This window comes from Ahaetulla prasina, chromosome 14 (genome assembly GCF_028640845.1).
Source record: "Ahaetulla prasina isolate Xishuangbanna chromosome 14, ASM2864084v1, whole genome shotgun sequence".
Taxonomy (NCBI): Eukaryota; Metazoa; Chordata; class Lepidosauria; order Squamata; family Colubridae; genus Ahaetulla; species Ahaetulla prasina.
In genome coordinates this window covers 17,680,993-17,704,851 of record NC_080552.1, presented here as the reverse complement: position 1 = coordinate 17,704,851, position 23,859 = coordinate 17,680,993, and the positions used below count along the sequence as shown (strand labels likewise).

The window sequence follows — 23,859 nt, the reverse complement described above, 5'->3', positions numbered from 1 at the left end:
AGGCGGGGCGAGCGCGCGCTCGTTGGCGGCCGGAAGTGAGCGGAGCGGCCGCTTCCTGTTTCCTCCGCGTTCGCCTCAGTCGCCCGCCCCGCGCTTTGGGTGGTGGCTGTTGCCTCCTCAGCTCCCGCCGCCGCCGCCTCTTCTCCTCAGGCTCCTCTCCCGGGCCCTCCTTGCGGTTCCTTTTCAAGGGAAAACAGCGCTAGCCCGAAGGCCGAGAGACAGCCGGAGGCCGCTGAGGGGGCCTTTCCTTTCTCTCCTCGCGCCCACGCTCGCCCCGACCCGAGCAGCCGCCCCGATGCAGGCCATCAAGTGTGTGGTGGTGGGCGACGGGTGAGTGCTGCTGAAGGCCCCCTTCTCCCCCCCCCACTCGCGTCGACAGTCCTTCCCCCCCCTCCCGCGCGGAGCTGAGGGAAGCCGATTTCGTCCGGCCGGCGCTTTGGCTGCGCCTTATGGGAGTCGGAGTCCAGCCAGCCTGGCGTGTGTGTGTTGTGTGTGTGAGAGGGGGGGGGAGAATCCAAGCCCCCCCCTTCTCAGCCCCAGGCCTGAATATGGACCCTGAAAGGAATGGAGTGGGGAGGGGGTGTTTCTTCTTTCCCAAGAGACGCGAGGATGAAAGATCCTCTTTCCCATGCAAAATGCGAGCTTTAAAAGGGGCGGGGGAGCCACAGTGGAGGGGCAGAAAAGTGGGGTTCTCTCGCTCCCCCCTTTTTAATCTTCCCGGGAGGGGTGAGTGGGTGGGCATGGTTTTGTATAGGATAGTCTTGATTTCAGGTCGATTTTAGATCTCAAAAATGATGGGAGTCTATGGGGAGTCTTCATCATCCAAATCATGGTTGTCCCAAAGGTTCTGGTTCTTTTCATTTCTCTTTCCTTTTCCTTTCTCCTTTCCTTCCCCTCCCCCTTTCCTCTCCTTTGTTTTTCTTTTCTCTTCTCCTTTCCTTCCTTTTCCTTTTTCCTTCCCTTCCCCTCCCTCCACCGTTTCTTTTCCTTCCCTTCCCCTGTTCCTTTCCTTTTTCCTTCCCTTCCCCTCTTCCTTTCCTTGTTCCTTTTCCTCCCCCTCTCTCCCCCTTTCCTTTTTCCTTCCTTTCCCTCCCCTCCCCCTCCCCTCCCTCTTTCCTCTCCTTTGTTGTTCTTTTCTCTTCTTCTTTCCTTCCTTTTCCTTTTTCGTTCCCTTCCCCTGCTCCTTTCCTTTTCCTTTTCCTTCCCTCCTCCCCTTTTCTTTTCCTTTTCCTTCCCTCCCTCTTCTTCCTTGTTCCTTTTCCTCCCCTCTCTCCCCTTTCCTTTTCCTCCCCTTTCCTTCCCTCCCCTCCGCTCCCCTTTCCTCTCCTTTGCTTTTCTTTTCTCTTCTTCTTTCCTTCCTTTTCCTTTTCGTTCCTTCCCTGCTCCTTTCCTTTTCCTTCCTCCCTCCCTTCCCTTTTCTTTTCCTTTTTCCTTCCCCTCCCTTCCCTTCTCCTTTTCTTTTTTCTTCCCTTCCCCTCCCTTCCCTTCCCCTCTTCCTTTCCTTTTCCTTTCCTTTTTCCTCCCCTCCCCCTTTCCTTTTCTTTTTTCCTTCCTTTCCCTTCCCCTCCCCTCCCCCTTTCCTCTCCTTTGTTTTCCTTTTCTTCCAAAAGACAACTTGACTTTCTTGGTTTCTTGTTCTTCCTTTCTTTCTTTTATTTCTTTTGAAATTAAAAAAAAAATCTTCATTCAAGAAGCTGCTTCTTGTTCTGCTGAACTGAACTGAAGAAGCTTCTTGGATGAGAAGGGATACGTTTTCAGAGAGGGGAAAAATCAAGAAAGTCCAGTTAACTTTTTCGGGGGGGGGGGGGGCAATTTTGGGATGTGGGAGAAGAAAGTTGCCAGATGGGCAGGGAAACATGGACATATTCGCCAGGAAGATTTGGAAATGGATTTAAAAGGGATGTCTTTATTAAAGGGGTGTGTCCCGTGATTCTCAACAACTCTGGATAGTTTTATTGTGCTTTGATCTCCTTCATCTCCAATTTTTGCGGGGTGAAGGGCACCCTTTTGCTTGAGTTTCCATTCCTTTCTCCCTTTTTTTTTATAATTAAACCTTTAGCTACAGGAAAGGCCAGAAATGTAGAACGCTTTATGCCTCTTTAATTTTTTTTAATTTTTTTTTTGGCAGCCTTCTCCAATGGGATGTTCTTTGTTCGGGTTGGATTACAATTTTTGGCATTTAATTTACAATAATGAGATACCATAAAATCGCGCTGGGTGGGGGCTTGCAGGCCAGCCCAGCTCACAGTGCCAAGTTAGGAAGGCTGCTTGGGAGAGTTAGGATAAGTTTGACTGCTTTAGGTCTCCTCGCTCCAAATCCTGCCTCATTACTACCCGATTAATTGAAGCTTGTTACTTCATCTATGCAAGATTGCAGCCCAGATATCTCTGCAATTTGTTCCTGGGAGCTGGGACTTCTCTGCGAGTTACTAAATAGCCCACGGCAAGTCTACCTAGACTTTACATAAAACTTTGTTAAACTAGGTAGACTTGTCTGCTGGATAAGTGCGTTTCAGCAGGGCTGATTCCCAAGTACAATAAGCATGAATTGTGTTCAGGCTTGGCTACATTTGAAGCATTTCAGGTAGTCCTCGACTTGCAACAGTTCGCTTAGTGACCATTCAGAGTTACAACGGCACTGAAAAAAAGTGAGTTACGACCCTTTTCGCGCTGATGACTATTGCAGCATCCCCACGATCACGTGATTTACATTCGGATGCTTGACAACAGACTCACATTTATGACCGTTGCCATGTCCCAGAATCACGTGACCACCTGACAAGCAAAGTCAATTGGGGGAAACCAGATTCGCTTAACCACTGTGTTACTAGTTTAAGTAACTGCAGTGATTCACTTAACAAAGAAAGGTTGTAATATGGGGCAAAACTGTCTTAACAACTAACTCTGCAACAACAACAAAATTGGGCTCAATTGTCATAAGTCGAGGACTGCCTGATATTGTTTTCTCTGTCCTTCCCTTGATCCTGATTTACGGTTTCCTTAGGCATCATGTGAGTACATTTCAATTGTCCTGATCAAGCTGATTTCAATAAGTGAAGCCAAAGGCACTCCTTGAATTGTAAGATAAGGGTTAAACCTTTGTCTTTTGCTGTGGGGCAGTTTCTCAATAGATTCCTGGCTTTCTTTCTTTGTTCTCTAAACTGGGAATGAGTTAAGATGGGAAAACAAGAGACATGTTCTACAGTTGTTTCTTTAAAAATAGCTTTTTTTTCTATGGCAAGCCCAGAGTTTACATGGACCCAGTGTAAATGCCCCTAGATATAAAGATGGTTAGCTTTTGTAAAGGGGGTAGATTTTTTTTAATGAAAAGTTATCAAGGCAGCTGAGGCTTTGGAATGCTCAAAACAGTGGGGTTGTGTAGATTTCATTGAAGTGTGTCTTGGGCAGAATCCCTAATCCTTGGGGTGAGGTCCCAACATTTTAGTGACTTATTGTGGGGTGTTTTTGCTTTTTTTTTTTTTTTTTTTTGGCCCTTCTTCGGTAGTACCCCAAGAATTTGAAACTTTGCTTTGTTTTGTGGTTAACAAAAGAAAAAATTCTTTTTTTTTTCAAAGTCTGGAGTTATTTTAAGACTATTTTTAGCTATCTTTAAAAAAAGAAGCCAGACTTTTTGAGCAACTGGCCCGTGCCCAAAATATTTTTGGAGAAGTTGTGCTTCCTGCGTGGAGCCTTTTGAGATGAATCAGTTTGAAAATGGAAAGAAATGAACTGTAGTAAGATGAACACTCCGTTTTGTTAAGGGGGATCATGGTGAGATTAGTTGTGGATGTTCTATTTTACACAGGTAGTTACGTACAACCTAAATATTAAACGTAGTGAGTCAAGCCTTTATTTTGAACTCTGAAATTTCCCTGAAACCTTATCCACAATCTGCCTAAATTTGAGTAGCCACTTACTTACCTTTGAGAATGAGGAAATGGTACCATTCAGGCACTGAAAATGTGGCTTGGTTTTTAATTTTTAATTTCTTCATTTCAGAATTTTGAATTTTGGAAAGAAGTTTTTCAAAAAAAAATGCTAGAGGGATCCTGCTAACTTTCAAAAATCCTCCAGATGGCTGGGCATCCACACCCTTCAAAAGAAATGATGCCTAAAATTTAAGGGTTTTTTTAAATAGCTCTGGATAGCATCGTAACTATGATTCTAGTTCTTAAATATTTAAAATATTTTTCTAGCCCTGCCTTTATTGACTCTTGATTTGGTTTGAGAGTGGAGAAGGATTTACCAGATATTCTCTTCGTTAATTTTGCTGCAGTTGATCATGGGAGAAAGCAGTGCACAAAATTTAGTTCTTTGGACTGTGCAGCTTTTGTTTCCCAGGGGAAATACATCGCTAAACAATTATTGTGTATTATTACTTTTGTGTTTATGCATTATTTTATACCATAATATCTTTGCTGATTCTCTAAAATGTGTGACTTGAAGAGTTTGGGACGGTTTGAACAATCTTGCTTTATGAATGAAACTGGGATAAAATAAAAACTTCCTTATCAGCCTTAAGCCTTGCAGTTCACAGATTTTATGACCAATAAGCAGGTTTTGCAATAGCGGGAGTCATTGTTCCTAATGCTATCTGTTTCTGGTTGTTAGCATTTTTAGCTTTGCTCATGTTTGGCTATTAAGCATACAGATCAACAGCACACCCAGTAAACTGAATACAACTTAAAAGTAGTTGAGATTTGATAATATCAAATATAAATTATAAACACCCCCCCCCAATTCTAGTATTCTTTAAAGAGGATTAGCTCAGCATGTAGATCAATGGTGGGATTTTAGGAATCTAAAAAAACACTCTTAATGTAACGCTTCCCAACGACCATGGCAAATTCAAGGTTCAGCTTCAGTTCCCAGAATTCTCAGCAATGGCTCTGCAGGTTGTGGAATTCTGGAATTTGAAGTCCATATGCTTGGACATTGCCAAGGTTGGGAAATGCCGCCTTATGGATTCTCTGCCTTTCACCATTGCAAAGGACAGTTGTGGCCTCTGTTCTGAGAAATTAAAAAGATGAACTAGATGTTGCTTGGGTAAAGCTTTATGTAAAGTATTGCCAAAATCAGAAATTGTGGCTCTGGGCCCCCATGTTCTTCTTGACATCATGACCTAATAGGTGAAACAGGAAAAACGATAATGGAAAGAACACCCAACTATTTACTTAGAAACTAGAAACGCCCTTTTGCTTCCTTTCCCTGCACCGATTGGAACCAGATGTGCCAGGAGCAGCTTTTATGACACCCTCATGTTTGTCTCCTGGCCCCTCACAATAGCGGAGACCTCCTCTCTTCCCCCAGATTGCTCCAAGACAATGACTTTAAAAAGTTTCCCACAACTTTTAGGCCCGACGAGCAGTGATAATTTAAAGCTGATTTATACGGCATCCACTCCCTCCTACAATTCTTGTGTTTATTGAGAAGCTCCAGGAAATGAGGTTTGATATATGACCGGCCGTTCCTGTTCTCTCTCTTCCTCCCCCACCTCAAAAAAAAACAAAAACCTGGGTGAAAACACAAAAGAAGGGAATTTTCTTAGCTGTCCTGCAAGGGGAAAATCAGAAAATCACACTGGCCAGTAGTGTATCATTAACCTGTTTTGCAGATTAGCTGCTGCTCCTCCTGCTAGGGTTCATAATGCCCTCACTGTGACTACAGGGTTGGGGGAAGGAAGTGAATACAGGTCCTTGACTTACGGCCGCAATTGAGCTCAGAATTTCTGTTGTCAAATGAGACACTTGTTAAGTGAGTTTTGCCCAATTTTCCGACCGCCCTTGCCTCTGCCGTTAAGCGAATCACTGCAGTTGATGAGTTACGTATCCGGTTGTTAAGCAAATCTGGCTTCCCCATTGACTTTGCTCGGCAAAAGGACGCAAAAGGGGATGGCTGCCGGGGAACCCTGCCACCGTCATAACTGAGAGCCAATTGCCTGATCACGTGACCATGGGGATGCCGCAATAGTCTTGAGTGCGAAAAACAGTTCTAAGTCTCCTTTTTTCAGTGCAGTTGTACCTTTGAACGGTCACTGTTCAAAACCTATAGCCTTTTATTACTTGTCCAGTCCTGTGTGTTTTTTTTTTCTTTGAGCCTCTGCTGTAGCCTGTGCAAATGTGCGAGCTGCAGTCAGCTTTTTATTGTGGTTCATGAGCTGATGCGGTATCCCAGCGCCAGCTTTTTACAATGTGGACCCAGAACATTCGCTCCCAGATTAGCACCCATCCATTTGTGCTGATTGCAGTGCCCATGAACTTCCAGCTAGCCTAGCCATTGGCTGAAATGGCTGTGGATGATGAGAATTCAGGCCCCGTGCATATTGACAGGAATTAGGTTAGGCACAATCAGCCTAGAATGTGAATTGTGAAGTAAGCAACGGTTGCCTGTTTTCCGAAGGGGCGCGATGCGATTTTCTGGCCCCAGGAAAACAGATCGATAAATAGGGCTGTGGAAATTCCAGAATCAGCCTGGTTTTTTTCCCCCCAAGTAGGACATTCCAAGCTCCAGATCAGGGCAAAAAAAAAACACCAAAAAACCTACAGGATTAAACAAGCCAGTATTCTGTATTCTTGCATTTTTATGGCTTGCGTGCAGCTCTTCTGGGCTTTGACTAGTTAACGCATCCAGCAAGAGTTAACCTCATCTTTTCTCTGAAATAAACTTGGCTTCCCTAAGAAGCCTTCTGTTTACTTGAACCGGAGGATCATGACAGAATCTCTAGGTAAATCAAACTTTTCGTCTTGGAGCCGAGTACAGCGCTGACTCATCAGGCTAAAAGCCAGCAAGCTTAGAAGACGGGATATTTTGAATAGAACAAATGCCTTTGTTCTTGCGGGTATTTCTTTCTCTTCCTGGACCTGTGCTGCACGACCACTGAAGTTATACTTGTAGGAAATCTGAGACAGATGTGCTACTCAAAGAATGCTAAGAGGTTGAAGGAGAAAAGAATCCGCGTTTATTTACTTACAAAATTGCCGATTTGGTATTATGAGTAAAAGTATCATAATCTCAGAGCAGAGGTAGCATCTTAAAACCAAGGCAAGAAGAACAGGTCCTTCAGCTAAAAGCTACAGCAAGGAAATCCACTTTCATTGGAGACTGGTGAAACCTGCAATATATAGCCCGGTTCACTTTATGCTCCTTGGTGCTCTCTGAGATTGTTTTCTTGCAGATGTTTCCCAATTACGGTAGGTAGCATCATCAATGTTGGAAGGATTAAAAAAAACAAGAGAGCAAACCCAATTCTCCTGTAGCGCTGATGGTGTTACCTAGTTGGGTAATGAAACATCTGCAAGAAAACAACCTGAGAGTTCAACCCCAAGCTACAAATATTCCCTTCTGCAACTATAAACTACCAGAAGGAGACATATGTACCTTTTATTGTTCTGTTTAAGACACCCTCTCCACCCCCTATCCTCCCCCCCCCCCCCCGCAATCAAACATTTCCAAAACTTCTAGCTTTTTTTTTTTTTTTTTTGCTTTTGAAGTAAAATTCCTGGTTGCCTTGTAGCCGTGCCAGAATGAATTAAGAATTTCCACCCACTGCCCAAAAAAAAAGGGGGGGGGAGTGACATTATCTGGACGTGGAAATGGGTTGGGTTTTTTTCTTCAGGACAGCTGAAAAAAAACCAATTTTTATTAGGAGAGGAAAGCAATGGATGCATTGCAGAAAACAACTCATTTTAATGCAGTTGGTTCCTATATCGGAGATCTCATGTTTGAATTCATAGGCGTGCTCTTCTCTCGTTTGAGTTTAATTTTTAAAAAAAACTTCTGTCAATCCATTACTTTAAAATAATGATGTAATTCAAAAGTCCACGCCGAGTGGTACAATTAGGGCTCTGGTGCGTTCACAGTGCATTCAAGAGGACTTTGGCCTGGCCTCTGTAGGATTGGTTGATGAAAATAGCCCAAGTGTTCTCTTTCCATTGTTTCTTCTGTCGCTACCCCGAGAAGTGAACCAATTCATGAGACCCTACTTGAATTCAGCCCTCTCTGGCTTGGAAAGTAAAAAAAGCTCAAGAAACCTCCATTCTCCTAAAACCGTTGTGGGCTTGTGGGCGTTTTTCTTAATTCTGTGCTGATACGTTTCTCCCTGTGGTAAGGCTCTTTTCTTCCTGCCACACGAAATGCCATTTGTTCCATTAATTTAGGTTTCATAGCTTTAAATGCACAGCAACTGCACGCTGGAGCCCACACGTGCCCAGCAGGAAGCAACTATTCTTTCAAAACAGACATTCTGCTTTAAAAATTGACTTACACAGGATTTGCCAGAAATCACAGTTCACCCGTTAGGTTAAGAAAAATTAAAATGGTCTAATAACCCCAAAGCTGGGATGACGAATTCTGGCTTCAGAACTTTGAATGAACACTTCAGAAATATTTTAAGAACTCCACCCAGGATCCAGTTCTCTATAACGGCCATCTGTGTGTTTTCCAGAAAATTCGCAAAATTGAGTGTTTGATATTCTCTGTTTGTGGAAAGCTAGCATGTCTGGTCTGCAAATTAGCAGTCTGTAAGAAAGGTATATCTAAAGTATGAGTTCAGCCAAGCATGAATTTTAAAAGACTTTGAATCCTTTATCTAACTTGGCAGGAATAAATCATAAATATACACCAGTGAAAGGATTAGATTTATCTTGCTTAAATTCAAGTACTAATAAACAGCTAATTTTCTCTGCTGAATGGCTGGCTTGTTATCTCCATCACATGAATAATTTCTTATGGTGATTTTTTTTTCTCCCTCTTTCACAGTGCTGTAGGTAAAACATGCCTACTCATCAGTTACACAACCAATGCATTTCCTGGAGAATATATACCAACTGTGTGAGTACTTAATTTTTCTTTTGATCATTTTTTAAGTGTTAAAAAGATCATAAAGAGACTTGATTGGGTTGCTTTATAATAGTGGAGCTGTGTTTTTGGCACAAATATTTTTTGGGTTACAGAATAAGTGTCTTTGCAATTGCTCTCCATCTCTGGAAAATTAGCATTTATTTTATTTATTCAGTTTGCTCCCTGCCTAGCTCCCCTATGACTCTGAGCTGTTTGCAAAAAATATATATATAAATTGTAAAATATTTTTTTTTAAAAATAGAAGTTTGCAATGCTTGAGGATTCTTGAGCAGCATCTGTTGACTGAAATCCAACATTATCATTTGTTTTAACATAACTCCTTTGGGAGAGGTTTCCTGTGCCAAGGGCCCCTTGTGCTGAAATACTTGTGCTATTTTAAGAAATTGAAATAATTCTGCATTCATTTAAATTAATATTGCAGGTTACTACAATAATGTACTTTTAAAAAAAGAAAACTCAGAAATATCACAGTGTTGAATTACAGAAGCACATTGCCAGTTTTTGGAGAGATTAAAAAAAAACTTTTGGGGGGGGAAACAAAGACTTCAGCATCTGAAAGACACAAGATTTCATGGACCAGAGTCAACTCTGAAAATATAAAATTACTAATCTTTTAAGATGGCATGGTTTCTTTTTATTTTATCATTTAATTGAGAAACCATGTTCCTTACTTGGGCTTAAACCTCTTATAGAGGTGTTGTTTTAAGCTGCATGTACTCTGACCTGGGCTGGCTTTGAGGAGAATGGGCTGCGGGTTTATTATTATTATTATTAAGGTTTAGAAAAGTATTTTAAAAACAAAACAAACTGAAAAGAAGAAAAGGTTGGGTAGGGAAAAAACAAACATGGGGCCTGACAAAAAAGAGGGGAAAAAGCTATAGGGGAAAAAAAACCTCCAACTTTCTTCACCGATAAAAACCTAAAGCACAATTGCTCTTTGAAATAGACTAAACCATAATAAAACTGTACTTCTATCTTAAATGAGCCTTATCAAAACCAGAAATATTTCTGCTAGTAATTTTACCTGAAATTTATAGTAAAGAAAATGAATATTTAATTATTTGTGTATTAACCGCAGCTAGAAATGTATTTGCACAATATTGGAAAAGTGGAAGATTCCCATTGATGAGAAGGTGATAAGGAAAATATTAGAACGTGCAGAAATGAACAGATTAACGTTTGCAATTAAGGAGAAAGAGCAAACTGAATATTACATGATATGGGAAGTATTTTATCAATGGTTGGAGAATAAAAAAGGAGTTTGGAAATGAAGAAGGCCAAAGAATAAGTAGAAAATATATTACGATAGAGAGATAAATAAGATGAAAATTGTTAGTATATCTACAATGTGAATAATGATGTTTAATGTTAATATGGTATTATGACTATAAGATATTAAGAAGAAAATGGAGAGTTTTACAATGGTTAATTATTTAACGTATCATAATATTAAGTTTAGAGAAATAATGTGAATGTGAACGATGTGGCAAATGAGGAACGATGTTGCACAGAGATGTTTATACCCAGACAACGCACTGCATAAGAAAGATGGAATGTTTATCTTTGTAACTGAAAAATAAAAAACTTTTTATAAAAAAAAACGAGCCTTATCATTGCAACCCAAAGTTGACATTGAGGGCTCCTTGGTGCTCGTTTTCTTGCTCGGCTCCTTGCTCGTTTTCTTGCAGACGTCTCATTACCTAACCAAGTAACATCATCCTTGCTAGATCAAGATTTCATTTCATTTCTGTTTCAAGGAGAACGTCCGAGCGTGGGTAAGAAGGTGCTAATGGTTTCATATTCCCTGACAGATTTGACAACTACTCTGCCAATGTGATGGTAGATGGGAAGCCGGTCAACCTGGGCTTGTGGGATACCGCTGGACAAGAAGACTACGACAGACTACGCCCGCTGTCTTACCCACAAACAGTAAGCTTTACACGCTGGCAAAGTCATCCGCCTTGTCTTCTTATAGGCTTGCTGGCAGTCAGAGAAACTTCTAGCTCTAATGTAAAATGAACTCGCCCATCGGTCCCTAACCTTTCTGGCACCAGGGACCGGTTTTGTGGAAGACAGTTTTTTCCACAGACCTGTGGGGGAGGTGGGATGCTTTCACGCGTAACCTAGATTTCCCCCACGTGGCTAGATAAAGCTTTGCTCACTCGCCCGCTGCTTGTGCGGCCCGGTTCCCAACAGGCCGCGGCCCGGTACCAGTTCACGGCCGAGAGGCTGGAGGCCCCTGAACCAACTCACTATCACAGTCCCTTGCAAACCGGCTGTCGTAGTTCCCATATCACCTCTACTACTACTAATCCTTCCTGGCCTGGGAGCCATAAATCTTGTGGTCAAACCATTCTCTCTCCTTCTCCCAGCAGCCTGGTGCGATTCTGGGATTTGTGGAGTTTCCAGTAAAATGTCAAGAAATTTTAATCTTTAGTATTCAAGGGCTTGCAATGAGCAGCTTCCCTTTTAATGTGATTGCTTTCCCTCGCTTTGCTGTCATGAATTGCTTCTTGCTAACCTTTTTTTCCAGCCCCCTCCAACCAAATTGTCCATTGGCCCCATGGCTGACCTATTTAAGGCTTTAATTTAGCGTTGGACCATAGGCCAAGCTGGATTGCAACAGTACAGGTAGAGACTTACAACAGTTTGTTTAGTGACCGTTTGAAGTTAACCACGGCTCTCAAAGTGACGTACGGCCATTTTTCACACTTGTAAATCACATGATTTACAATTCGGATGCTTGACAACTGGTTCATAGTTATGGCAGTTGCAGCATCCTGAGATCACATGATCACGTTTTGTGTGATGTGGCGAGCAAAATCAGTGAGGAAACCAGATTAAACTTTCCAACCCTGTTCCTAATTTAACACCTGCAGTGATTCACTTTAACAAATGCGGCAATAAGAGTCATAACATGGGGCAAAACTCAACAAACTTCTCACTTAGCAACATAAATTCTAGACTCGGTTGTGGTCGTAAGTCTGTATTGTGCCCAGAACGTAAGCAAAATCAGATCCCGGTGGATTAATAGATCTAGGAAGCATAGAAAACTTAACAACAGGAAAAGACCCAGTGAGCCATCAAATCTGCCCTTGAAGGAGGCCAAAGAGTTTCATCAACACTGTTTTGCTCAAAAAAAAAGCCATCTTTGTTCTGGCTATTCAGGCTCAATCCGACGCTCCCATTGCTAAGGACAATCTTGGCTTTGAGAGAGGAATGGTGACCAAGGCCCTACAATAAATGAATCTATTAGGTAGTCTCTCCCGGATGACACTAAAATGAGATGAGTTGGCTTGTTTTAAACGGCAGCATTCGGAGCGAGGTTTTCTTGACATCTGACCTGTGTGATGCAGATTGATGTCCTGTTGGCCCCCATCTCTTCATTCTGGGATTTAAGAGGGAGGAGGAGGAACTGGAGTTATCTACTTTAGGGTTCTCCAACCTTGGTAACATGGAGACTTGAGGACTTCCAACTCCCAGAATTCCCTAGCCAGCACGTGCTGGCTGGGGAATTCTGGGAGTTGAAGTCCAAAGGTCTTGGAGACCCCTGATCTATTTGCTTTCAAACTAGTGGACTTTACAGCATAAAAGTCTCTCTACAACATAGTTCTTGCCATTTTTTTATTTTTTATTTATTTTTTGGGGGGTCTTTCAAAGTGAGAAACTAGCTAGTGTTTTGGGTTTTCCCACTTCACCATGGCAAGTTAAGGGAGCCCTTGTGTGAAAACTGTGTTTTTCCAAGACTGGGTGGCAGTTAGATAAATTTAAGAACTGTTTTCATTTTATCCGTCAAATTTAGGACCTGCCCACCCGTATAATCTCAACCAAAGCAAAAACACACACAAACAATTTATAAACTAACCTCAAAGCATATTCTAACACACACAAGGACACACAAATATTTTAACACCTTTATGGCCATCAAGGTTTGTTCTCCAATGTTAAGTGAAGCTATTCTAGACCTACCCTGAATTTAATGTGACTTGCATGAGTTGCAATATTTTGTTTCTCTGTCAAAATGGGCCAAACTGCGCACCTGTGATCCAGGTATTTCTTCCGGCTTCTCCTTATGGCTTTGCCCAGAGCTTACTCTTCTCAAAACCCACCGAAATAATTAATACACTTCCCACAAAGAGATTGAGGTCCTTTCCTGGCTCTTCAATCGATTCGGGGTGGTGGTGTTTCCCCCCTCCCTCACCACCCCTCCAGTGAAAATGCTCAACCGTTCAGTTCTTTGAACATTTATTTCCTTCTTCGCTTGCTCACTAACCGTTTTACACGTACAACTCCGGCAAGTCAGTTTCTTGTGACCTGCTTTGGCTTTGCGGAAGAGCGAGTTCGAAAGAGCCCTTTGTTGACAGTTTCGCTGCTTCTAACAAAAACTGCCAGAAAAGAAAAAAAAAAGACTTCTTTGTTCCAGAGAAACGGGATTTATCTGGGACAGCAATCAAATGACGAGGGGAGGGGGAAAGCACACCTCCGAAGTGGAGTGGAGTGAGGCAACAGCGCAGGAGCCATTGTGGTGCCTCTCCCATTCTCCTTTGTTAATAGGCTCAAAAACAAAGGAGAGTTGAATAACTTGCCAGCCACAGTTGTTTTCTAAGATTGCTGAAAATGTGTCAGGCTCCAAAAACCAAGAAAAACACATTGTCATTCTGCTAAGCCAGGGGTCTGCAAACTTGGTTCTTTTAAGACTTGTGGATTCTGGGAGTTGAAGTCCACAAGTCTTAAAAGAGCCAAGTTTGCAGACCCCTGTGCTAAGCCAACGTCTTTATATTGTGCCTCACCTTTAGGCAGAATCTTGCCAGACTAAAACCTGCTAAGGTAAAGGTTCCCCTCGCACATATGTGCTAGTCGTTCCCGACTCTAGGGGGCGGTGCTCATCCCTGTTTCAAAGCCGAAGAGCCACCACTGTACGAAGACGTCTCCGTGGTCATGTGGCCAGCATGACTCAATGCCAAAGGCGCACGGAGCACTGTTCCTTTCCCACCAAAGGTGGTCCCTATTTTTTTGCTTGCATTTTTACGTGCTTTCGAACTGCTAGGTTGGCAGAAGCTGGGAGCTCACCCCACTACGCTGCGCTAGGGATTCAAACCAATGAACTGCCGACCTTCTGATCGATGAGCTCATGGACATGAGCCACCATGTCCATGCTACCATCCCCATAAAGCAGGAGTGACTAACCGTGGCAACTTTTAAGCCCTGTGGTCTTCAACTCCCAGAATTCCCCAGCCAGCAACAACCGAAACAAGCAACTCTACCAAAAGCAGCATATATTGCCATAGATCTTAGATGGGATTTGGCTGGCTGGGGAATTCTGGGAATGGAAGTCCACAGGGCTTAAAATTGCCAGAGTTATACCAAGCACACTCCCTGGGAAGTTAGGATGGAGCTGTCTTCACCCTCTTTCTCTCACGCACCGACTATCTGAACTGCATTGTCTCTTGCTTCTCTGGAAGGCAACCCCTCCTTCCTGGAGACCCAGGTTGCATTCACCACACTTTTAATATTGTAAGATACCTCTCTCCACGTCGCACAATGAGTTATCTCAGCTTCTCCCCGCAGAAACATATAACCTCAGGGTAAGGTGATACCTTGAGCCAGATGTTACTGGAGAAGGATCTTAGGTGCCTCCAGCTGTTAGAAAGTTTTGTAATCTCTTTATAAAGAGGTTTGGTAAAAGTTGTATTAAATTTCAGAAGCAGGTACTAGGGGTGGTGGTGGTGGAAATCCCCCCAGAAATGGCCACACATTTGCATATGTACACACACACACACACACACACACACACACACACACACACAAAGAGGGTTTACCAGAAAGAAGCTCAATGGACAATATATAACGCATATTAAGTGTTCAATTTGTGTGTGTGTGGTTTTCTTCTAAACTCTTCCCCTTTGGACTTAAACTTTTGAACATTCTTAAGTACAGAAACATTTCTCCAGAGTGGGCGAGTGTAGAAAAGCAGCAACACCCACACAGAAATACTCCCTTCATGTAGGAAATCTTCCCTGCAGAAAAGTTGAGGCTCAAATCAGTTCCTCTCTGGACTAGTTTTCCACAACCAGCGGAATTTGAAAGGAAAACCGTGGCCCACTTCAGTCCTAAGTTCCGATCCCTTGCCATTCCGAAGCCGTAAAATCCTGGGAATGTCGTGCCCGCTTTCCGCCAATGCGCAAAGACTGTCTTTTACCAGCGTCTCCTAACATTAACCCAAATTGTCTCGTGCCATTACTAGGTTGAAAGAACGAATGGTAAGGATTTAAGTCCCAGTGGGAAGCGGCAGCCACTCTGCGTATGTAATGCTTTCATCCATTACGTTCCAAGCGCTTTTCAGTGCCCTGTCATTCTTCTTTGCCGCTTCTGCAGCTTTAAAACTTGGCTTCTTCTCCTCTGGCACTTTCCTGCCACTCTTAAGTCAGGAGCCTCCAACTTCGGCCACTTTTAAGACCTGTGGACTTCAACTCTGCTGGCTGGGGAAATCCATAGCTCTTAAAATTGCCACGGTTGGACCCCTTGCTCTAGGTAATTGTTCCTGAACAAGCAGTTAAATCCAAGCATTTACAAAAGCCACTTCCTTCAAAGGGGCTGGGAATGATGGGAAGGAGATGGTCTGGGCAGGAGCCACCTAGCCAGCCAGTGAGAGGTGCTGCAGGGAACTATGGGAGCATGCATATTTTCCACCAATTTTCCACCCGTTACCTGGATGCATGGTTAATTACAGTTGCAAATGCTTAACTAGGAAGGCCTCAGGAGCTGATCTCTCCGCAGCTGAAATCAACTAACACACCCGAGGGCTCTCTGATTTGGAACAGCCCAGCTGTCGATGTGCAGGGGAAGATGTGGTGTAGGCCTAGGGGGATTTCTGATGTTTGAGAAAAGGCGTTTGTGAATTTGTGGGTTAATCACGGATTTTGGTCTGGAGCAAATGTTGGGAGATTTATTTTTCTTTCAAGTTGCGGTGGTGTTAAAGAAAACTTGAAGTTGTGTATTTGGCTGAGTGGCTGACACTTCACAGAACATCGAAGTGAGGGCGACTAATGAATGTGATTTAATACAGCGTGCAGCCAAATGCGGTTTGGTTTAGTGGTGAAGGCACCAGGCTAGAAACCAGGAGAATGTGAATTCTAGTCTTGCTTTAGGCATGAAAGCCAGTTGGGTAACCTTGGGCCAATCAGTAGAAGACTCTTGAGTTCTAGTCCCACCTTAGGCATGAAAGCCAGCTGGGTGACTTTGGGCCTCTCTCTCAGTCCAGCCCACTTTACAGGATGTCATTGTGGGGAAAATAGGAAGAGGAAGGAGGAGTATTGGCTATGCTAGCTGCCTTGAATTATTAAAATAATAAAGGTGGGATATAAATAAATAAAAATCTTACGCCGTAGAAAAGGAATCGGTAACTTTTTAAGGCAGAAACTCATTTGGAAAAGGGTAAAGGACTAAGTCACCCATTTGGTGGGTCCTTTCATTCTTGTAGCATTTCTTGTCTGCTAGTATTCAATACCATTTTGAATGCCAAAGAAGCATAATTTTGACATGTTCTATCCTGCCAGCCCCAAATTGCTCTTTCTTGGTAATTCGAACTCATCGGTGGAGCTTGGTTATGTGAAAACCTTGTCAAAGCCCCTGGAGACTTAAGGCTTTATTGATGTTGTTTTGCAGGATGTGTTCTTAATTTGCTTTTCCCTTGTGAGCCCAGCATCCTTCGAAAATGTCCGTGCAAAGGTGAGTAAAAAAAAAAGAGCATGTTTATTGTTTCTCCTGCCCTCCTTTTAAGAGGCTATTAATAGCAGAAAAATGAATCCATCAAGAATAAGCTCAGTGAATAGAAAAATGTGGCTTTAGAAATGTCGGCAATCGCTTTGGAAATGGAACCGGTATCCTGCTTGCCTCACTATTTTAACATTAAAGGTTTAACCTTAAAGGTAAAAACCAGTGGCATTTTTCTTGTTATGGACTGTCAGTCAAGCTCAGGGTGGAATACAGCTCTGAACTCAGCTTGTTCTATTTCCTTTTGTTTACAAGTGGGGTTTTTTTCTTTTTAAACGAAGCAGTGATGTGCCCTGTTAGTAGACACGCCTTAAGACAGTGTTAGTGCCGAAAATGTTGCGCGGAAATGTCGCACACACACACACACTGGTTAGGGCTGTGCTCTGGAAAAGCTGAACTTCCGGGTTCTAGCGCGCATGCGTGCCCGATGATCAGCTGACCAGTGTGAATGCACACACCAGGTTTTGGCACTGACACGCACGCGGGGGACAGCTGATCGTCGCGCGTGGATGCGTGCCAGAAACCCGGAAGACATGCAGGCAAGACCATGCATGCCGGGCAACATGGCTTCATGTGCCATTTTGGGCACGAGTGCCATAGGTTCGCCATCATGTCCTTAAGACACTGGCTCATTGGTGGGAAGGGCCTCTGGTGGCTCAGCAGACTAAGTCTGTCTGTTATTAACACAGCTGCTTGCAATTACTGCAAGTTCAAGTCCCACCAGGCCCAAGATTGACTCAGCCTTCCATCCTTTATAAGGTAGGTAAAATGAGGACCCAGATTGTTGGGGGCAATAAAAAGTTGACTTTGTATATAATATACAAATGGATGAAGACTATTGCTTAACACAGTGTAAGCCGCCCTGAGTCTTCGGAGAAGGGCGGGATATAAATTCAAATTAAAAAAAAAGTTGGCTTTGTATATCTTTTTACAGTGTTCATTTTCCAGGCAGAACAACTTGATATTTTCCCCCCCTTTTTCTGCAGTGGTATCCAGAGGTGCGACACCACTGCCCCAATACCCCCATCATCCTAGTGGGAACCAAACTTGATCTCCGAGATGACAAAGACACTATCGAAAAACTGAAGGAGAAGAAGCTGACACCGATCACCTACCCACAAGGCCTTGCCATGGCGAAGGAGATCGGTAAGCCTTTGGCCCATTTGAAAGGCTATTTTTAGAGATTGAGACTGTAGAGCAGCGTTGGCAACTTTTAAGAGGTGTAGACTTCAACTCCCAGAATTCCAATTCCCCGGCCAGGAATTCTGGGAGTTGGGAATCCATACCTTTTAAAGAAACAAGATAAAATTGATTGAAAGATGATAGATAGATGAGATACAGGGTTAAATAAATAGATATGTGTTAGATGAGATGGATAGATAGACGAGAAAAAGATGATAGGTTAGAGGTTGGTAGATGAGATAGATGGGATAGGGCGATAAACAGATATGGATGAATAGATTTATGTATTTGTTAAATTTATTTGCCGTTTATCTCACCATTGGGCTATTCTAGGCATCTTACAAACAATAAAAAGGAAGAAATGAAAAGAGCGTGAACAGAAGTAAAATAAAACAATAAACAATAAAAGAGGACACAGCGAGAAATACAACTATGATTACCCCCAAAAAAGTAAGATAAACATGTAGAAAGCAGAGAACAAGGGAGAGAGGTGGTGTCTGCCCTCAGTCCAGCCGATGATGATAGATAGAGAAAAATTAGATAAATGATAGATGAGAAAAAGAGAAGATTGGTAGACAGATAGACGAAATGAGATACTGTATTTTTCGCACTATAAGACACACCAGACCATAAGATACATAGCTTTAGAGGAGGAAAACGAAAAAAAAATCTGCCTCTGCCTCCCAGCATGCATGTCAGGCTGCCTCTGATTATATCTAGGAAAGAATACACCTTGACTTCATTTGAAAATAAAGAAAAGTACTTTTACTAGGTACATCTTGATTGCAGCAGTATAAAGTTGAATCTGAGACAAAATATGGCTAACAATCTATATCCCCCCTATTTCTCCCTCCAAGAGGTCATCAGGTTTGGTCCAATGCCAGTTCCTTCCTGGGGTCCTGGGGTAATCTTCTTCCGCAGGTCTCTGGCTGTCAATCATATCAGGAATGCAATGTCCGTTAGAGTTCCCGCTCAAACGTTCCTGTTGAATTCAAAACATTAATCTCCCCTCCCCCCTTAATTATGTCAGACCGACACTCTTAAAGGGCCCTCTCTACTTAACTTGAATCCAAGAGCTATTTACATTGGAAATAAAATCCCATGCTATCTAACAACTGAATATAAGGAGTACAAAAAGATATGAAGATTGGAGTGGGGGCTGCCTTTCGGCCCGCCTGCAACAAGGACATCAGTCCTAGAAAGAAAAAGAGATTCATCTGGCTAATGTCCATGCAGCAAACAGCCTGTTCAACTTCAGCACGTTATCGTAGCGGCTCTGCTCCTTTGCACTCACCACTGGTTAACAGAGCTGAGCTGTTGGCGGTGGCAGGGAACACTGGAGCCTTCGCTGCCGAGCAGCAGACTGGTGATTGGATTGGCCTCCCAGAATACCGCCGATCAGCTCTTCTAAGGCAGCGGGGATTGCTGCCGCCGCCATTGCTGCTGATTGCCGCCATTTGGCGGCACCAATCCCCGGCGCTTAGAACAGCTGATCGGCAGTATTCTGGGAGGCCGATCCAATCACCAGTCAGCTGCTCGGTAGCAAAGGCTCCAGCGTTCCACAGTGGCAGCAGTGACAGGCGGTGGCAAATGCCGCCGATGCACAGACATTTCCACCCACTTTTTGGGGAGGGGGGGGGAGAGTGCATCTTACAGGGCGAAAAATACGGTATTTAAATCCTTTTGTGAGGCTGCTCCTTGTAGTCTCTGTGTTCTCCTGTTGCCACTGCTGCTATTTTTTTATTTTAGGATTTGGGGATCCATGTTATCGCTCAGCCAGCTGCTCTTTCCTTTTTGCAGGAGCGGTCAAATACCTAGAATGCTCAGCGCTTACGCAGCGGGGCCTCAAGACAGTCTTCGACGAAGCCATCCGAGCCGTCCTGTGCCCCCCTCCAGTGAAGAAGAGGAAGAGAAAATGCTTGCTGCTCTAATGCCACTTCTGCTCTCCCCAGCCCTCACCCCCCAAAAAACCTTTTGTGCTTTGCTTGGAATAATGGAGCATTTCTGCTTTTCTGTTTTTTTTTTTTTTTTTTAATTGGTTGTCTTCCCCTTCAGGTTATCTTAAACAGCCATCTTACGTATTTCCCTTTGTTTAAAAAAGTTAGCTTCCTTCCTTCCTTCCTTCTGCTTTTTCCTTTTCTTTTTTTTAAGACAAACTTATATAAAGGCCTTATTTTACCCCCTACCCAACACCACCCCCTTATCGCTCCACTTAATCAATCAACTGTTGCCAAACTTTCTGCTGCTTTCTCTTCTTGGATTGCTGTGCTTTGTTACCTGAAGCCACCAGACCTGTCTTTTTTCTTCTCTTTTCTTACAAAGTCAGGCAGGTGTCTTTAAAAAATACTAACATTTTATTAGCAGTTGCAACACTTTAATCTGGGTTTTCCCAGGAAGATTAAAAAAAAACAAAAACCCATTGCTGTCTAAAAATACACTCGTTCATCCGACAGCTTCTTCACACCCATCTTTTCGTGCTTGAACAAATGCAATAATTGACAACTCCAGATTAACCCTTCCCCTTTTTTAAATATATATATATATATATATCTCAAATCTACTAAGGTCTGTGATTAAAGCTATTTTTTTTTCTCTCGAAATGTATTTGTCTTCCTTCACGGCAGAGTAACTATTTTCTTGGAGGAAAGACGACTGACTCGGTCAACGGAAACGGCCAGACAGTATTTTGACGCTGTAAAAGATCAAATGTACACTACATTGTCAACACACTAGTTTAAAACCGAGGGGATATTTTTTTTCTCTCCCTCTTTCTTGTACGCTTAAAAACCCCACAAAAGGAACCCTCCATCCTGCAGCTAAATGAACAAGCTGAACAGCAGGTTGGAGTTTTTTTCTAGAGTATTCGTTCATATTATTCTGGAGGGACTTTTTAAGCTTATTACAATTTTGAGCTGGTCCCCCCTCTCCCACATGTTCTTGCTGGATGCTTTTCTTATAGAATCTCCTCCTGAGCAATATTAATTTGTATTTTAAAGCATTTTAAAAAAAAATTGTATTAGCCACTTTTTTTTTTCTGGATAAGATAGCCAGTCAAATGTAGCCTCCTGTCTTTTATCCCCCCACCCCGGTCTTAATTATGTACATGGTTTAAACCAGGGGTCTCCAACCTTGGCCACTTTAAGCCTGGCAGACTTCAACTCCCAGAATTCAATTCCCAGCAAAGCTGGCTGGTGAATTCTGGGAGTTGAAGTCCGCCAGACTTAAAATTGCCAAGGTTGGAGACCCCTGGTTTAAAAAACTTTCTTCAGTCTTGAAGATAAACTTGGTGTAAAAAAATCAAGGGCAGTTGATCGACCACTTCTCTTTTTTTTATTTTAAATATTTCACCCCACTTTTCCCCTCTGGCTAATGTTTCTTTTATCTGCCAGGTATCCTGAAGCTGTATTAATTTATACTAACACTGACATGGCTTGTTTTAACATTCCCAGGAACCCGGTCTAACAACGGTAATCAGGCCTGTGAGGTTCTGTACGTCAGATGCTGGCGAGAACACGTTGATTCCCCCCCCCCACCCCCTTTCAATCACTAGAACAAATACATACATACATACATACATACATACATACATACATACATACATACATACATACATACATACATACATATATATATATATATATATATATATATATATATATATATATATATATATATATATATAAATATATATATAAATGGGAGTTTGCAAGATTGTGAAGTTTTTACATTGGATCTTTTTTGGTAATGCAAGTTAGCAGTCTGTTTTACATGTATGACTTAATAAATTCTTAAACCACACCTGGATTACAGTTTGGACTCCTGTGAGTTGCAATGGTGTGTGTCAAAGGTGCCATCCTGTCGCAGGGCTTTTATCCCCAGGGATGGGAATTTAACCACCTCCTGGTGGTTAAATTCTTTGTGCCGGTTGTGCACCATGGGACTGGAGCTTTGTACTGTGGCTTGTTTCCCCTGCCTCTTAACACCCTCTGGTTTGGTTTTTCTTGCTTCCTAATTTTTTTTTGTTTGTTTAAAAAAAACTACAGGTAATCCTCCACTTACAAAAGTTCATTTAGTGGCCGCTGGAAGTTACATTGGCACTGAAAAAGTAGCTTATGACCATTTTTTCCTGCGACCGTTGCCAATCCCCATGATCAAATGATCAAAATTCGGGCATTTGGGCAACTGATTCCTATTTAGGACGGTGGCAGCGTTGTTAAGTTCCCCTTTTGCGGCCTTCTGAGAAGCAAAGTCAACGGGGAAGCTACATTCACCTTAACAATTGTGTTACTAACTTAACACCAGTGTTTCACTTAGCAACTGTGGCCAGAAAGAGCATCAGAAGGGGAAAAATTAACAGTCTTAGCAACATAACTTTTGGGCTCAATTGTGGTCGTATGTTAAGGACTACCCATTTTGCTGGTAATTTCTTTTATAAGATTGCAGTGATACGCGTTAACTGCTGGAAAATCATTTCAGTCGATTCACTAATACTAGGAATTCGAAGATATTTGGACTTCAACTCCCAGAATTCCCTAGGGCTGGCTAGGGAATTCTGGAAGTTGAAGTCCACCCATCTTAAAGAGTTCCTAGAGTCGAGAAACACCATTCTAACCAATAATGGAAGGCAACCCTTGTGACCCCTTTCCATGTACAACTTCTCATGTCACCAGTGTCTGGCTATAACACACTGCCATGAATCTTCCTGTTTGTGACCCTGAAAGGAGAAAACACACCAACACACTGATCGGATGGAAACTTATTTTTAATGGGGGAAAAAAATATCGGGATGTTATCTATAGATGATGCGTAGGCCAACGGTCCTCATTGCTAGACTCCTTCCATAATTTTGTGCGTTTGTTGCACGCAACAGGGATACTGTCCAGAATGCCACTTTTTATTTATTCCAATAAAGTCGCTTTTATGCAGAAACCTTCCTTAATGGAGCCAAAAATGTCAGCAGAGAGGCTTTGGGGACCTGGCTGTAAATATTTGACCCATTTTTGGGGGAGAGAGAAACCCCTCTTTCGTGAGACTTTTTAAAATTGCCCGATGCAAACTGAGCCCAAAATGTATAGCATGAATAATGGTAGATAAACCTGATAAAAAACTAGTCAGTTTCACATTAGTTTAAGCTAATCCACATGTTAGCTTGACAGAAAACATGCCCTATTAGGCACCAAATATTAATATGTGCAAGAGAAAGTATATACAGCAGTGGCCAAAACTGGAAACCTTTTGGGAAAAGTGTATTTTCTAAAACTTATAGCTAACACCACCGCTTTTTGTTGTTGGAGTAGTACCACAAAATTATATATCAATGGAAAGATAACAGAATCAAGAATGTAATGCAATCACTTTTATGAAGGGTTTGCTATTAGAATAGCAGTGACAATATAAAGAAGAAAAGTGAAACACATAGAAAATGAGGTACAAAAATGATCACAGTGGAAAAAACGAGATGTGCAAAAATGATCACCATGTCAGTTAATCTTTAGTTGGGTAAACTTTAGCAAGAATGATGGCCTTATGACGTCTTCCCATGGAGTGAACCAAGTCTTTTAGTTCTGCAACTGTTATAATGTGAAACCAAGATTGAAGGATTGCTTCTATTAACTGGGTTTTATTGCTGGGTCACTTCTGACTAACAAGTTCCTTTAGTCAGCTCCATAGACTTTCAACTGGGTTAAAGTCTGGGCTATTCCCAGGCCATCCCAGCAACGGAAGAGGATTATCTTGAAACTCCCCCCCAAAAAAGTAGTGTTATTAGCCATCAAACCTCAAAAATACACTTTTCCCAAAAGGTTTCCACAATTTTGACCTCTAACTGTATATATAAAACACCTACATTTTCCAACACTGGAATTCTGCCTTGGCCTTAAAGGTGGTTCTTGATTCTTGATAATCTTTTGCTTACCAAATCTACACTAAAAAACAAAAATGGTTCCTGCACTTAACCAGCGCAGCATTCCCACAACCATGTAATCAAAATTTGGGTGCTTGGCAAATCATGTGATTTAGGACAATTGCAGCATTTTGGTTCAATGT

General features: G+C 42.4%; 1 protein-coding gene across 2 annotated transcripts; it reads left to right on the top strand.

Moving 5' to 3' along the window:
• The first annotated feature begins 58 nt into the window (after positions 1-58).
• RAC1 (Rac family small GTPase 1) lies at positions 59-21,618 on the top strand. Of its 2 annotated transcripts, XR_009152070.1 has the most exons (7): positions 160-330; positions 8,758-8,829; positions 10,671-10,788; positions 16,525-16,587; positions 17,619-17,778; positions 19,615-20,913; positions 21,057-21,618. XR_009152070.1 is itself a non-coding variant. In XM_058156995.1 (6 exons), the coding sequence occupies exons 1-6, from the start codon at positions 296-298 to the stop codon at positions 19,743-19,745; spliced, it is 579 nt and encodes a 192-aa protein (XP_058012978.1). In that variant the 5' UTR covers positions 59-295; the 3' UTR covers positions 19,746-21,618. The 2 variants fall into 2 exon arrangements, 1 of the variants encoding a protein (XP_058012978.1); XM_058156995.1 differs by having other exon boundaries at positions 59-330; positions 19,615-21,618.
• The last annotated feature ends 2,241 nt before the right edge of the window (positions 21,619-23,859 follow it).